Here is a 16,241-nt window from a genome sequence, read left to right on the forward strand (position 1 = left end):
CGTTTACTTTCATTATCAAGCCTTCCTAAGTCGAAAATGACTCATAAGATTGACTTGGTAACTTTTAATCGGCATGCCTTCAACTATCTTTTTCCAGAGTTTGAGCTAATTCGTATGAAATCCATTTTTCCATAAGAAAAGTGTGGAGTCCTTTTATATTGAATGTAGCAGAGATTCCTAAAGCTATTAATTAGCGAATCATGAAAAATTATTTGCGATAGTAGAAATTAAAATTAAATTTCGATATAAGCTACAATGATCAAACATTTTGTGCATGAAAATAATTTGCAATATTAAAGCTATCATCAACAGAAATAGAAAATAAATACATTTTTTACATCTTTATACCTCATTATATATTAAAGAGAAAAAATAAAATTATATTTATATAATTTTATAAACTTATCTTTAATAAAAAACAAAAGGAATGAAATGGTATAAAGTGATATAAATAAAGAATCAATGATCTCTATCTATATTTCTTTTCATATCCATTAAAGTGGATGTTTGTTATTCAAAAAAATGAATTACAATCTATACAAATTTGGGAGACTCTGTGTTAAAAATTAAATAAATGTTACCTTGGTTGTAAGTGGATCGCATTCATGATACCAAGCGTAAATTAACATACCAGCATATCCACACAGACACATCAACAATGTAACTCCGATCAGAAAACACCAGAGTGCTCTAAAATACGTAATTAATGAAAACATTGACTAGGAAATAATAACAATGATATGATCATTTGATAATAATTACATATTTGTCATATGATTGTAATAATTAATTAGACTGTAATTATTGTTACATTCATGTATCGTTCAATTTTTGAAACATGAAATTATATTTCAGAGTAATTGTTAACATAAAAAAATTAACACCATGAAAAAAACATTTGTATCTAGTTTAAAATATTGAAAAGATTTTGATGTAAGCTATATTATTATAAAAATGTCGCAAAATCGGCAAAATTACAGAAATTACAAATTGCAAAAATAATATAATGCTCTTATGTTAATAATTAACTTGTTTATATTTAAAATACAATAAAGATTTAACAATTGAGCCAAAAGACCGACGAAAAAAAAGAGTATTATTTTTTAATTTTTTAAAACGACATATTAATTTTAAATTTAATTCAGTGTCTAGAGAAATTAATTTTGGTTTTATTATATCTTATACAGGTACTGATCAATATATGGGCCACTTATATTGTTCCAGTTTTATTATTGTATTTACAATCAGGTCATAATGATATAATATAATAATATATATAAACATCTTTGTCATATTGCACATTTATTATTGCAAATTTACAGACCAATATGCGTAATATTGAAGATACATCATTATAAGTAATAATATTGCAAAAATATTATATATTTTTGCATTATATTATTATAAATAAATTACAGTTATATTAATAGAATATTATTGCAATATTGTAAAAATATTGTAATATTACAGAAACGTTAAACAAATTTTAGAGAAATTTGTTCTAATATTGTAAAATAATATTACTGAAATTTCGTAAAAATATTTATCCACTAAAAGCAGGAATTGAATATTAGAGCGAAATTTGCAACATTATATATTGTTATAATATTTCTTATACAATTACATTACATAATACAAATAATTTTGTAATATTACAATATTACATACTGCATACGATGTTTTAGCGAATTGTCAGATATGTAGAAATTAATTTAAAAAATAGTAATATTAATTTATGTGTTACACTTATTGATTATTTACAAATTATATCTGAGAAATATGTTTATCCCTTTTATCTTTTTATATAAAAGTTATTTAATTAAAATAGAATACCTTCTAGCTGACTGCAAAGTAGGAAGTGATAAATATCGTTGAATCATATTTTGATTAATAGCTGTGATTTGCAACCAATGTACGAAACCGCCTATTGTAAGCGCCCAAATTGAATGTCTTGCCAAAGGACTCCAATCTGTCCTATTATAAATAATAATCATGCTTTAAATTGATATTAATCCAAGCTTTTATTCTGACAAAAACACTCTTTTTCTCTTCCTCTATTCTTCCTTCTCTCTTTTTATCTCTCTCTCTCTCTCTCTCTCTCTCTCTCTCTCTCTCTCTCTCTCTCTCATTTATTTTCTCTTTCTTGCTTCCTCTATTTCTATTGACATGTTACGGGCCGGATTTCTCCATCCGATCTCGATATATGTAAACCGCGATTAAGCATCCGGCGAAATATAAAATGTAGCAAAAAAAAAGATTGCGCAACGCCGAACGCGACAATGAGGAAAAGAACGCAACGACCTAATTTAGAGCCGGATAATCGGAACTCAGACCCAGCAGCCTTGCCGAGTAGCAGGAACGCTGATCGGCAAGGATGCATCGTAACCCAGAAAACGGGAATAAAAAGGGAAAGACCAACGCCAAGTCATTCAGTTAATTTAGTCATTTCAGTTAGAAGTAATTTCAGTTAGAAGTTGTCTCGTAATACTGTAATCTATCGCGTAGACTTTGTTACTCTGTAAAATAAAAGTGTTTAACATACGAACTTCGTGAGTGCCTCATTAACACTCCTACCCCTAGAGTGCAGCACCTAGTGAAACAGAGTGACCGTGAAAGAGAACAACCGCGACGTTACCCAGTGAACACATTTTATAGCGGCAATATAACATGGAAGTTACATGTAATTTAACATTGTTATTCTTGTGATATGTAGATGCTATATGACATGGAAATAACCTGTTACGTAATATTTGTTATACGCAAGTGATCTAGCTGTTATACATCGTTTTGGCGTTACAGTTATTCAACAAAAATTGTATAATCGTAACATAACACGTTTGTATCAATGTTATTACGGAACGATGCGTCGTAGTTGACTCAGAAATCAGACATTTGTAACATCCTGAATGACAGATCTATTTAATAATAAAAAAAATTATTATAAAGATAATGTTTCCAAAAATAACGGTTTGTCTACAATTACTGCACACAGAAAATGCACAAAATCTAAATTCATCATGTGCTGAACAAAAATAATAATAAATGTATACTATTCAATTTTTCTTAGAATTATGATCTATATAGTTAACCATCTAATTAATCATTTAAACGCTTCAAAGATTAGTGCTAAATAAATCGCAATTTCCATCAAATTATTAAGGTTATGGAAAAAGATAAATTTAACAATGAAATTAATAAGTAAATAAATTAATGCTATTTATTTTTAATGTTTTGCAAAATTTAATTGCTTTTATAAAAAATAATATAGTCGCGTCAGAGTACATATAGGTATATGTAGACAATAACAAGTACCCATATCGATGAGTCAAATTGGCGTAGCAGGTAGAGTACAAGGTTCGTAATCCTAAGGTCCCGGGTTCAAACCTGACAGTGGCAAGTAAGAATAAAATAAAAAATAACATAATTTAAATTTAATTAATTAATAAAAATTTATTCTAAATGTAGTATGTGCTGTTGATAAAAATAATTTCAAAAAAATGAAATTTTTATTTTATTTTTCTTTGTAACTGTTGTGTAACGGTTAGATAACATGTAATTATAACATGTTATATTGCTGAGTCGGAAATTGTAACTTACATGTAAGTTACGTGTAATTTCAGAGTAACGTAACCTGTTATATTCGGTTACATTACTGTTACACTGCTGCTATATTACTGTGTTCACTGGTTATCTACAATAATCCATCGACATTTAAAAGACCAGCAGTGCAAGGACCCCTAACGGAGAACGGACCCCGACGTGCACGGAGCGGCACGACAGACACATTAAATTTTTTCATTTTGTTATATATTGGATGTTAATACTAACGTATTACTTAATTTTGTAATTATTATAAAACATCCATTTTTTACGCATATAATAAATACATCTGCTTAAAAAAATGGATAAAAGTTAGATGAGGAAAAGTCTATAATCCCACCAAACACCAAGTTACATGTAACGTATCTGTTAGTTATAATTTCCCACTCAACAATGTAATTGTAATATAACACGTGTAACTTTGTGTTTGCTGGGATATATCTAACATCGTGTTTCTGATTCATAAATATCAAATTTGTAATTTTTTTATATTACTTAACATATAATTTACAAGGAAACTTTACAAATCCAAAAATTCAGATTTAATAAAACTTGACATAAACGTAGGGAGGTGGTAAATACATGAATTTCTAAATTTTTAGTAGCGTCCTAAAAACCATTCTTTAAAGGTTAAAATGTGGTTAAAAACGATTTAAAAAATTATTTTTTTAAATTTATCCTTTTTACCCTCCACATAATAGATTTTCCATTGCAGTAAAATTCAAAATTTAATAAAACTTACAAGGGAACCTCGCGAACTCGAAAATTCAGATTTTAATGAAACTTGGCATAAATGTAGAATGGGTAAATACATGAATTTAGAAATTTATCGTAGCTGCCCATAAACGGTTTAAAGAGGTGAAACCACCCTTTAAAGATTGAGACATTTTTCGTTTTCTCAATATATCTCGTAAACTAAACAAAATATTAAAAAATGTTTTATACAAAAGTTTTACAATAAAAGTACTTCTATCTAACTACAGTAATTAAATTAAAAAAAAAAAATTTTTTTTAAACAATTGTTTTTTAATTTAAAAAAAAGTTTTTTTTTTAAATTTTATTAATGTAGTTAGATAGAGATATTGTTACCATAAAACTTTTGTATAAAACATTTTTTGACATCTCCAATACTTTTCGAGATATATCGGAAAAAGCAAAAATCTGCTCTACGCTATGCACTGAAAAAAGCATGAGAGAATGCGATAGCATCACGACGGAGAGCGTTAAAAAATATTTTAAAGAAATTTTTTATTAAGGTTTATTACTTTTGTAATAAGTAATGCGATTTTTTTTATTACGCATTACTTTTGAAATAATTAATGCGAGTTTTTACATTACGCATTATTGTTTGAATAATTAATGAGTTAAGAAATAATTACTTATTAAAAAATTAATAAGTAATGCATTATTTTTTAATTTGCATTTTCATTACCCTGATTTAAAGTATATTGTTGTTCAATGTATAATGCCACACTAAAATATGTTAATTTTGTATCTAGACATGGATATATCTCTATAACATCCACATACATGGATTTATCAATATAAGAAAAAGATTTTGGACGCGATACTTTTGCAAGATCGACAGAGAGCGAAATAATGCCTTAATTGACAAATCATATGGCCGATTTGGATTGGCAGATGTCGTCGATCTGCGTCGACTCTCTGGCATGTCACCGCTAATGGATCCGGACCAAAAAGTCTGGATATAAATATTTTATATTATATTATATTATTATATTACTATATTATATTAATATTATTTACTCTTTCTCTCTCACTCACATCAGCATGCATTCACGTGCGACATTATTATATATATTATTACATATTATTATATTATACAAAATATTATTATTTTATACTACTTTATTTTATTATATTTTTAGTATCTTATATTATATTCAATATTATAAATAAACCTTAATAAAAAATTTCTTTAAAATATTTTTTAACGCTCTTCGTCGCGGTGCTATCGCATTCTCTCATGCTTTTTTCAGTGCATAGCGTAAAGCAGATTTTTGCTTTTTCCGATATATCTCGAAAAGTATTGGAGATATCAAAAAATGTTTTATACAAAAGTTTTATGGTGACAATATCTCTATCTAACTACATTAATAAAATTTAAAAAAAAAAATTTTTTTTCAAAAATTAAAAAACAATTGTTTAAAAAAATTTTTTTTTAATTTAATTACTGTAGTTAGATAGAAGAACTTTTATTGTAAAACTTTTGTATAAAACATTTTTTAATATTTTGTTTAGTTTACGAGATATATCGAGAAAACGAAAAATGTCTCAATCTTTAAAAGATGGTTTCACCTCTTTAAACCGTTTATGGGCAGCTACGATAAATTTCTAAATTCATGTATTTACCCCCTCTACATTTACGCCAAGTCTCATTAAAATCAGAATTTTCAAGTTCGCGAGGTTCCCTTGTTAGCATAAATGTCTTCATGAGCTAAAATTTCAATAGCATTCCAATTAAATTTATGATTTTGTTACACGTTGTGGTCAGTGATGACAGAGTGAGTTACATTATTTTTACGGATATGATTTCGATGCTTAGAAATATTTTTACTTGCCCGTTTGACCAATATAAGACGCATCGCAATTAAAACCTTTTATATACAAAAATTTTATATACAATATTGTTCTTAGAGGAACTTAGAATAATATTTTTTTAATCTTTCATAAATTTAAATCAAATTACATTTATCAAAATACATACGTAATTTATTAGTTTTGTAAAATAATAATTTAAAATCAGAATTCCTAAAAATAAATCTAAATCTGTCAGTAATGGAAAGAAAGGAAGGAATGGTATAATAAAACAAGAACCATTCTTTTCAAATCTTTGGCAAATTTTTGCTTTTCTGTATGCTCAAAAAATAGGCATTTAAGACAATTATTAATTATGTTAAAAATAAAATCTAAAAATCTAAAGGGTAATTATTTTCCAGAAGAGTGTTTACGATAAATTTCAAATTCTTTTTATGGAATGTCGGGTTCGAAATAAAAAAATTCACGATTAATAAGCTATATCGCTGTATTACTTTCTTGTAAAACAGAGTGCCATAAATAAAAGTTAAGGCATCTTTCCGAAAAAATACACAGTAAAAAACTGTATTATGTTAAAATTTTCTTATGTTATCACGTTTTGATTACTCATAATTTCGATATAAGATTAATATATAACGCATGTGTTATTATTTTTTAAATGTTTTTATGTGTAATATTTATATTAACTTTATAACTTAACATTTTGGATGTTTTTTAGAAATGGAATATTATTTTAAGTGATTTTTAACACAATTATTTTAAACAATTTACATGTCTCAAAGTCAATTTAACATTAAAAAAAACTAAACATTAATAATTACAAACTTTGATATACAAAATAATCATTTATTAAAATCAAATATTTCTATCAAATATTTTCTAAATATTTTAAGTTAAAACAATTATGTGTTAATATTTACTTATATGTGTTTTTATATAAAAATGTTTTTTCCGGGCTTTCAAAGTTGTAACATAATATAGGTTAAATACACAACAGCAGGTGATTCCCGTCGAAATAGTTCGTACTGCTTGTTTATTTATATTAGACTCCTGGACGGATACTAATTCAGTAGAGGTAATTTGTTATTGCCAGAGCACATTTTCTGTGTTAAATAAGTAACGTTCCTGAACTTTTGAGCGGCATTGCATAACAGTACAATAGTATATACATTTCATGCTACAACACAATGTCATTGTTACCTTTGTAACGAACCTCCCGTCCGCCGGCTTTCATCGTCCACGCACGGCCCGACCGAACACCCGTCGGGCCGCTATACGGGCACCGGCCCGTCATAAAAAACTACACGTCTCGCGTCGGAGACATCTCCAACGATCCGCGCACCGGCCCCGCCGCTCGCCCGATCAGCAGAGGGGATCAGGTGCGGAGGAACCCGAGCGCTCTCGGAACCTTACGAACCTCCACTCGGACGGGTATAAAAGGCCGTCCTGGTGGAGGAACAAGTCACTTCTCGACCGACCGTATTCCGGCAATCCCGTCCGCCCGATACGACGAGAAGCCCCCTTGATCAAGAAACAGAGTGGAGCGTCTCCGCTTTCGCCAAGCGCTCTTGGCCACGATCAAATCATCTCCTTATCCTGAGCTCATCAGTTGAAGGTGGAGTGTTCTCCGCCTTCGCTGAGGCAGTCTCGGCCGCAGCTCGTTCCATCCTAACACACGGCCCGGACACGAGATCGAGAGCTCTCCGTCTCTCCCGAGTATTCTCGGGGACCGGTGCCGTTCCCTAAGCAACCGTCATCTCCGACACGGGACGGGAAGTTATAGGCCGCGCGCCTCCGCGATCACCTACGTTCCGCGTGAACACGGCTTCGCGCCCACCACGCCGCGCGCTCCCGCATCTAGAAACTCTCGCTCGGCACAGCGGGATACTACCCGACCGCGCGCCGCGTACCCCGCCTCCACCACCAAACGTCGCCGCGGGCTCACACAAACAGCTGACGCCGAAACGTCACGCCGGCCTGTACAAACTGTAAATACTTGTATATATTCATTAAAATATAGTTATAAGGAATCAAATACCGTCGGGTACGATTCATTGCCTCAGAACCTTTCCTACCCTAGATCCCGGCGAGCTACGTCCGTGTAGGAAAAACGGTCGTTACATTTGGCGCCCGAACAGGGACTAACAGGTCTTGCCGCGAGGCAACGAATCGTAACCGACCAGAAATTAAATGCCAAAACAGTGGATCTACCTCGCGCCGAAATCCGAACTGATATTACGGCTACAGCAGCTAGGTCTCGAAACACACGGTACGCTTGACGTCATCCGCCGTCGTCTCAGCGAATACGTCACCGATCACCCCGAAGAGTTCACCGACATGCCGCTCCCGCCGGAGACCTCGACGAGCGCGCCGCGAATTACAATAGACACCCCGGAGGCAGAAAATGCGACGGAAACACCTGCAAAGGTGATAAATCAAATCCGGAAGTGGGGTTGTCACTTCGACGGGAAAGACCCCATGTCATTTCTCGAACGCGTCGACGAATTAAAGACCGAATACGGATACAGCGACAACCAGCTGTTACGCGGGCTACCCGAACTACTAAAAGGGGAAGCCCTACTCTGGTTCCGGAATAACCGGCAAACCTGGGGGACGTGGAGCGACTTCGTACACGACTTCCGGAAGTATTATTTGCCCCACCGCTATTTTACACAACTCCGGCGCGAGATACAAAGCCGCACGCAGCGAAACGGGGAAAGATATCGAAAATATGCAACCGAACTGCTAACCATGATGAGACGCGCAGGAGGGTACACCGCCGGTGAACAATTAGATATCCTATATGAGAACCTCGAGCCACGATACAAGCTCTATGTGCGCCGCGAGGATATATCACGCCCTAACGAACTGCTGCGACGCGCGGAGGAGTACGAATCTCTCGAAGAGCAATGCAAGGCGCGACAACCCGCGCCAAAAGAAAGCTCCACCGCCGCAGCCGTGTATAATAAAGACGAATGCTGCTGGCGGTCCAAACAGCGAGGTCATACGCGTTTCGAATGCCGCCGGATACCGCGAAAATTCTGCTCCCAATGCGGGAAAGACGGGGTGCTCACCAAGGAATGTCACCCGCCGCCGGGAAACGCAACCAGGGCCGAGGGAAGCGCGGTCGCGCCCCGTCCCTCAGAATAATTTATCAGCCGCGACCGCACCTGCCGATCACCATACGGGGCCACTCGTTTCTCGCATTACTGGACACCGGGTTCGAGGCCTTATTCGTCGGCGTCCAAGCCGCCGCCCTGCTGCACACCGCCGGGTTCGCGACAAAACCGGCCACCGGCCGGGTACATCTCGCAAACGGGTCCAGCACCTCCGTGACCGGTTACATGACTCTACCAATTACAACGGCCGGCCCCGCGATATGGCATGATTTCCAAATCATGCCGGGCCTCGACGCCGAAGTCTTAATCGGCGTCGACTTCTGGGCCCGCCTACGACAGGCTATTCCCCCGCCGCCGATAAAACGCGCCGCAACAACCGCATCGAAGCGGATCGCCAAAACCACCTTCAAGGGCCTCACGCCGGACGAAGGGCAACAACTCCGCAAGTTCTTAGACCACGAACTACCCCTGTTTGAAACCGTGCGCGGCCCCACCGACCGCATCCAGCACACCATCCGAGTAAAAAACCATCCGCCGATAAATCAAAGATACCGCCCCAGAAATCCGGCCATGCAAGCAATCATTAATGAAGAAGTCGAGGAGATGCTCCGCGAAGGGATAATCGAAGCCTCTCGTAGTGCGTGAAGCTCTCCAATAGTAATTGTCCGAAAAAAGGACGGAAAGCCGCGGTTCTGCGTGGACTTCCGACGCGTGAACGAGGTCACCGATCCAGACGCGTACCCACTGCCCCAAATTACGGCAACCCTAGATAAGCTGCGCGGGGCCCGGTACCTGACCACACTAGATCTAAAAAACGGGTACTGGCAAGTGCCCCTCGACCTCGTGAGTCGCCCGGTGACCGCATTCACCGTCCCTGGGAAGGGGCTATTATAGTTCTGAGTGATGCCTTTCGGTCTCCATTCCGCCCTTGCGACCTTTCAACGATTACTGGACGCGGTCCTGGGGCCAGAACTCGAGCCGCACGTTTTTGTCTACTTGGATGATATCATTATCGTAAATAACACATTCGCGGAACACCTCGAAACCTTGCGCGAAGTCTTCCGACGGCTCCGCAAGGCACGCCTACGCCTAAACCCAGGGAAATGTCAGTTTGGCGTCGAGCGGCTAACATACCTAGGGCACGTTTTGGACCGCGACGGGATTCGGACCGACCTTGAAAAGACCAACGCAATCACACGCTGGGAAACCCCCAAAAATGTGAAGCAAATCCGCCAATTCCTCGGAGTCGCTTCCTGGTACCTCCGATTTATCCGCGACTTCGCCACCGTTGCCGCACCGCTCACTTCCCTGACCCGGAAGAACGTCCAGTGGCAATGGGGAACCGAGCAACAGGCCGCGTTCGAAGCACTAAAAAACACGCTCACAACCGCACCAGTATTAGCCTGCCCCGAAGCAGAACTTTGGAACTCCTATGGGTTCTCTCTTATTATCCGTGGCAGCCGAATTAGTCTTATAGAATCTTGAGACTTACCCAGACAATAAATTTACATCCATAGTACGTCCTTGGGACATCATGCTAGTTATCCCGCGATTGTAACGAGATCGTCTCATGGGATACCCATAGGATCGTAAATGTAATCGCTTTCTTTATCGCAGTAGGACGATTTTTCCGTTTCACTTAGCTTGCTGTGTCCGTTTATTACTGTGCGCATCTGGGACTCACTCTGACAAAAGACGTTATCATTGACAAAGAGGAAATGATCGATTACTTAATTGATGGCATTCCGAACGACTATTAGCAAGGCCTAGCTAGAATAAAAGAATTTTCTCAGAAAGCAGACATGTTGAAGGTCTTTGAGAAAATAATCTTGCGATATTCGAGAAATAATCCGAAACGTGACTTAAAGTCAGCTAGGAAGTAAAATACAAAATCAATGAACCAGCAAAAAGACGATGAGAACAACAAAGAGAAGGAAATAAAGAGCGATAAGGGGGAAACTAACGATCCTCGATGTTACAACTGCAACAATTTGGGCTATTTGGCTGCGGACTGCCGACTTACCCAAACATGAGAAGGGTTCGTGTTTCAAGTGTCGAAATAGTTCACACCTTCAAGGACTGCACACCGAAGATGGCGCCATCAACGTCGATAGCAGTGATCAATGAAACGAAAGCAGAGGACCAAGTCTGTTCTGTTGTAGGTTCTACTGGAGAGAAGACAACATTTTTCATAAACGTCGATTACGGGATGAATAGTTTAGATGCGAATCGGAACATTAGATTAAATACCTTAATAGATATAGGTAGTAAAATTAGTTTTGTGAAAGAAAGTTTCATGCCGCAAAAAAGAATGAGGTCGTTTGACGAACTGCCGAAAAATTATTGGGGTATATTCTCCGTTGCGGATAATGAATACGTATACTGTCTGACAATAATGCATTCCTAGGTATTCCTTGCCTAAGTAAAGGGGACGCAGAAAATAGCCATGGCGCCATTAACTGACAGCGGTTGTCTAAACATACTTATCGATCGAATCATCGATCGCTACAATAATCGCTAAGTCTACACGCGCGCGATTTTTCACAAAAATCTAATATATTAAATCAGAAATAATATTACAATGATATTGAATTATAGCAAATATAGTATTTATTAGTAATATTATTAATATTAAATATTTTTCACTTTTTTCTTATAATGCTTATTACTACATGGGTTGAAACGTGCCGGGAATCGCTACTAGATGATGTTATCAATCAAATATCTGTATGATTTTTAGAAAGTACTAACTTTCAAAAGGTTTGTTTCAAATTTTCATGACATTTCGACCATTTGTTTGTGTTCGAGATTCAGTATGTATTGAACTCGCGCCGTCGCGTCAGATGGCAGCATCTATCGGGCTAGGTTAGCCCAGATGGTGGAGCGCCACGCTAGCGTACTTCACGCATGCGTTGGCTCGTTTCCCGTTTCACTTCGGTACGTGTACTCTATGGCGGCGGTTCACGTTATATTTCATGCAATCGTTTCGACGTAGTTTTGTGCTCAAAGTCTATTCGTGGGATCTTCAAATACTTACTCAGAGACTGCTCAACGGAAGGACTTATTTAGTAATTAAGAGAGACTCACTATCATCGCTCAGGTATCACCAACGAGAGACTCACGCTCACCACACTACGCGCACGCCGATGTCGCGTGATATCGGCGTACGAATATCATCACCACCACCGGTAACAGATTAGTATAATCTCTCCCGCGTAAGTGATCAAGAACTGTATTATCATTCAGAGACTCATTCCTGTGCTCATTAAATAGTAAACGCGTGTAATGTGTATCAACTATTATCTGTGATAAATATACGGTACAACTCGGACATCACGATAAGTCCACGTGACACGTAATTGCAATGAATTTTTACTTAACACCTGTTCCACGAACGTCCTCTCACCCTGCTTATCATCCTTAGGGTTAACTAGCGAACTCTTCGCCGAGTCGCGAACATTTTTGGTCCTTCAAGCCGAGTCGTGGAACGTGCGACGAACTTCAGTGTCTCATCGTGATCACGCATCGCATTTGTGACTCAAGGCCACTCAACTGCTCAGTGTTTACATTCGGTGCCATCTTATTGTTGCCGCTACGTGCTCTCATTTTCCCGTGTTATGGCGGAATCTCAGAAAACGGGCAACGCTCTCCGACTACACAACTGGACGTGCCTCAAGAAGAGCGAACGACATTTCATCACGCATCTCCGATTCGATTCTACACCGAACTTACTCTCAAGGTGCAAACTCAATGGAGCCGCATTGCATCCATGAAACGAGTCGCAAAATTGATCCCAGCGACTCATGAAGAGACGTCTCTCCAAGAACTCGCTCAAGTCCAATCACATCTCGAAGAGACTCACAAGGCCTTTGCGAAGGAGCACGCATATTTTGAAGTATCATGGTCCACTGCGCTAGTGAATCATGAGTTACTTGGCGAAAAATGCACTAGGGAAAGAATCCATGCTGTATATCTTAGCCCAACGCACTCTTAGTCGACTTCGACACTCACTGTCGGCTACGCCAACAGTCGACTACGCCTCTTAGGATGCGGCACTCACGTCCAGCAAGTCAGATCGGGACCACTCACGCCTGCTCGACATCCCGCTTCCAAAATTCTCCGAAATTTACTCAGAATGGTCGGCATTTAGAGATCCCTTTGTGAGCATTATCAGAGACAACCAGGAGCTTACTGGAGTGAAGAAGCTGCCTATTTTCGGGCGTCTTTTGATAGCGAACCTACCAAGCTCATCACTGAATTGCCTATGTCCGGAGACTCATTCTCACCGCCTTGGGAGATTCTCAAGGACAGGTATGAAAATAAACGCCTGCTCATTAACTCATACCTGGATCAAATCTTTGACAGCTCATTATCTCAGCCTTCCAAATGAAGACCTAGTGCAATCGTCACACCAGACTCATCCACACGCTCATCTTACTCAACATTACTCGCCACAGCCTTGGCATAGGTCAGCTCATCAGTATCTCATCTAACAGTACGTTTACTCATTGATTCAGACTTAGAACTCACCTTCGCAATTGAAAAGCTCATCCGCCAGCTCAACGTTTCTCGTCAACGTTCAGCCATTATTGTTTCTGGCATTGATGGCAAGAAATCTACTCAGACAAGAGAAATAGTGTCGCTTACACTACGTTCTACGCTTGAATGCAACTGTCAACATTCAAGCTCACGTCCTCCACACGTTGACTATCATCTTACCATCTTTCCAAGCGGAACCTCAAGAGTGGCCACATCTCAAGAACTTGTCATTAGTCGATCCAGAATTTCTTACTCCACGGTCAGTTGACATTCTCATCGGAGCTGATGCTTACGGAAATCATCAAGCCAAACATAATCAGGCATTCTCCACTTATGCCTATCGCACAGCTCTTCATCTTTGGATGGTTCTTCTTGGATCAGTCAACAGAATAATAGTAGAGCGCACGTTAACGCATCATGTGACTGTTCGATTTAATGAAGAAGCAATACACGAGCTAATAACGAAATTTTGGATTCAAGAGGAGGTGCTTACAAATGACGTCAGCCTACTCACCCCGGAGGAACGAAAATGCGAAGCGCATTTTAGATCAATACACTCTCGTGACTCTTCAGGAAGATACATTGTACGTATTCCGTTAAAATCGCCAAGCAACATCTTGGGTGACTCGTATAACACCGCTCATCAGTGTCTCGAGAGTCTACTCCGGCGCTTTGCGAGAGACTCCACATATCAGCGTCTCTATTAAGACTTTGTGACTGAATATCAATCACTCAACCACATGACAAAAGTATCATCAGATTCCCATCATCGCTCACATTATTATCTGCCACATCACGGCAAGCTCAAGCTTGATAACGCAATAACAAAGTTGCTTTTAATAACTCCAGCCCGTCAACATCAGAATATTCCATCAATGATCTCATGTATACCGGAGCGAAGTTACATCTAGACATCACAGATGTTTTATTGTGGATTCGTCAACATCGCCATCTCTTTTCCACAGATATCACCAAAATGTATAAACAGATCAAGATTCACGAAGATGATCGGCATTTGCAGCGAATACTCTCGATTGATCACCATCTCAACAAAGTGTCATATCAACTCACAACAGTTACTTATGGAACGAAGGCCGCGCCGTTCTTAGCGGTGGGAACCGTGCTTCAACTGGTAGAAGACGAAGGGCATCGATTTCCACTAGCCGGGCCATCCATCACTCACGACAGATATGTCGACAACATTTTCGGTGATGCAGATACCGTACAACAGCTAAAGGAAATCGCATGTCAACTGAGAGATCTCTGCTTGGCGGGCGGCTTTTCTCTCGTAAAATGGCACGCAACTCATAAGGAGCAGTGCACTTGCACATGGTTCAAATGGACACGGTGCATTTGGACACGGTACTTTTGGACACAATATCTTGCGCACGGTTCAAATGACCACGGTGCATTTGCACACTATGCATTTGGACACAAAAGAAATTTTATTAAAAATTTACACCAGTTACATGTACACGTAAAATTTGGCCACTAGATATTTGCACACAAAAAAATGTCCACCGTTCACTTGGACATGTAAAAATTGCACACCATTCATTTGCACATTGCTCACTTGCGCAACATTCACTTGCACATCGTTCACTCGCCCACCATTCATTTGCACACGGAAAAATACGCACTGATCATTTGCACACGGAAAAATGCGCACTGATCATTTGCACACTGAAAGATGTGCACCAATCCTTTGCACACCATTCATGTGCAAACCGTTTATTTATACACCGTTCAGTTGCACACTGTTTATTTACACACCGTTCAGTTGCACACTGTTCAGTTGCACACCGTTTAATCAAACGCATATTAAATATTCATACATTATGGCTGCGTTTGCAATGTGTACATGGGTTAGCGACATGGACGGGGTGGGTACGGGAGGAGGGGCGAAGGCCTTCTTTGCACCCCCTCGTGCGCGCGCGCGCGTGTGTGTGTGTGTGTGTGTGTGTGTGTAAAGCATTCACTGCACCACATGGGTTTGTGACTTAAATGGTGTGCAATTGAACGGTGTGCAACTGAGCGCTGCGCAAATAAACAGTGTCCAAAAGCACCGTGTCCAAATGAACGACGTGTAAATGATCGGTGTGCATCTTTCCGTGTACAAATGATCAGTGCGCATCTTTCTGTGTGCAAATGATTAGTGTGCATCTTTATATGTGCAAATGATCGGTGCACAATTGTTGGTGTGCAAATAAGTGGTGGGCAAGTGAACGGTGTGCAAGTGAGCGGTATGAAAATGAATGGTGTGCAACTTACGTGTCCAAATGAACGGTGGGCATTTTTTCGTCTGCAAGTATCCGGTGATCAAATTTTACGTGTGCATATAACTGGTGTACATTTTTAATAAAATTTTTTTTGTGTCCAAATGTACCGTGTTCAAATGCACCGTGGCCATTTTAACTGTGCGCA

General features: G+C 38.6%; 1 protein-coding gene across 6 annotated transcripts in view; it reads right to left on the reverse strand.

Moving 5' to 3' along the window:
* The window catches only part of LOC105833171 (sodium-coupled monocarboxylate transporter 1), a 187,662-nt gene that overhangs the window by 63,701 nt on the left and 107,720 nt on the right, over window positions 1–16,241 (reverse strand). For 5 of the 6 annotated variants that reach the window (XM_036293373.1, XM_036293368.1, XM_036293369.1 and 2 more), the window contains 2 exons: window positions 1,834–1,974; window positions 582–690 (listed from right to left, as the gene is read on the reverse strand). The exons of the other annotated variant lie outside the window; for it this stretch is intronic. In XM_036293373.1, coding sequence (XP_036149266.1) covers window positions 582–690; window positions 1,834–1,974 — 250 coding nt within the window. The remainder of the gene's footprint in view (window positions 1–581; window positions 691–1,833; window positions 1,975–16,241) is intronic. 6 annotated transcript variants of the gene reach the window in all.

The sequence above is a fragment of the Monomorium pharaonis genome, chromosome 10, assembly GCF_013373865.1.
Source record: "Monomorium pharaonis isolate MP-MQ-018 chromosome 10, ASM1337386v2, whole genome shotgun sequence".
NCBI lineage: Eukaryota > Metazoa > Arthropoda > Insecta > Hymenoptera > Formicidae > Monomorium > Monomorium pharaonis.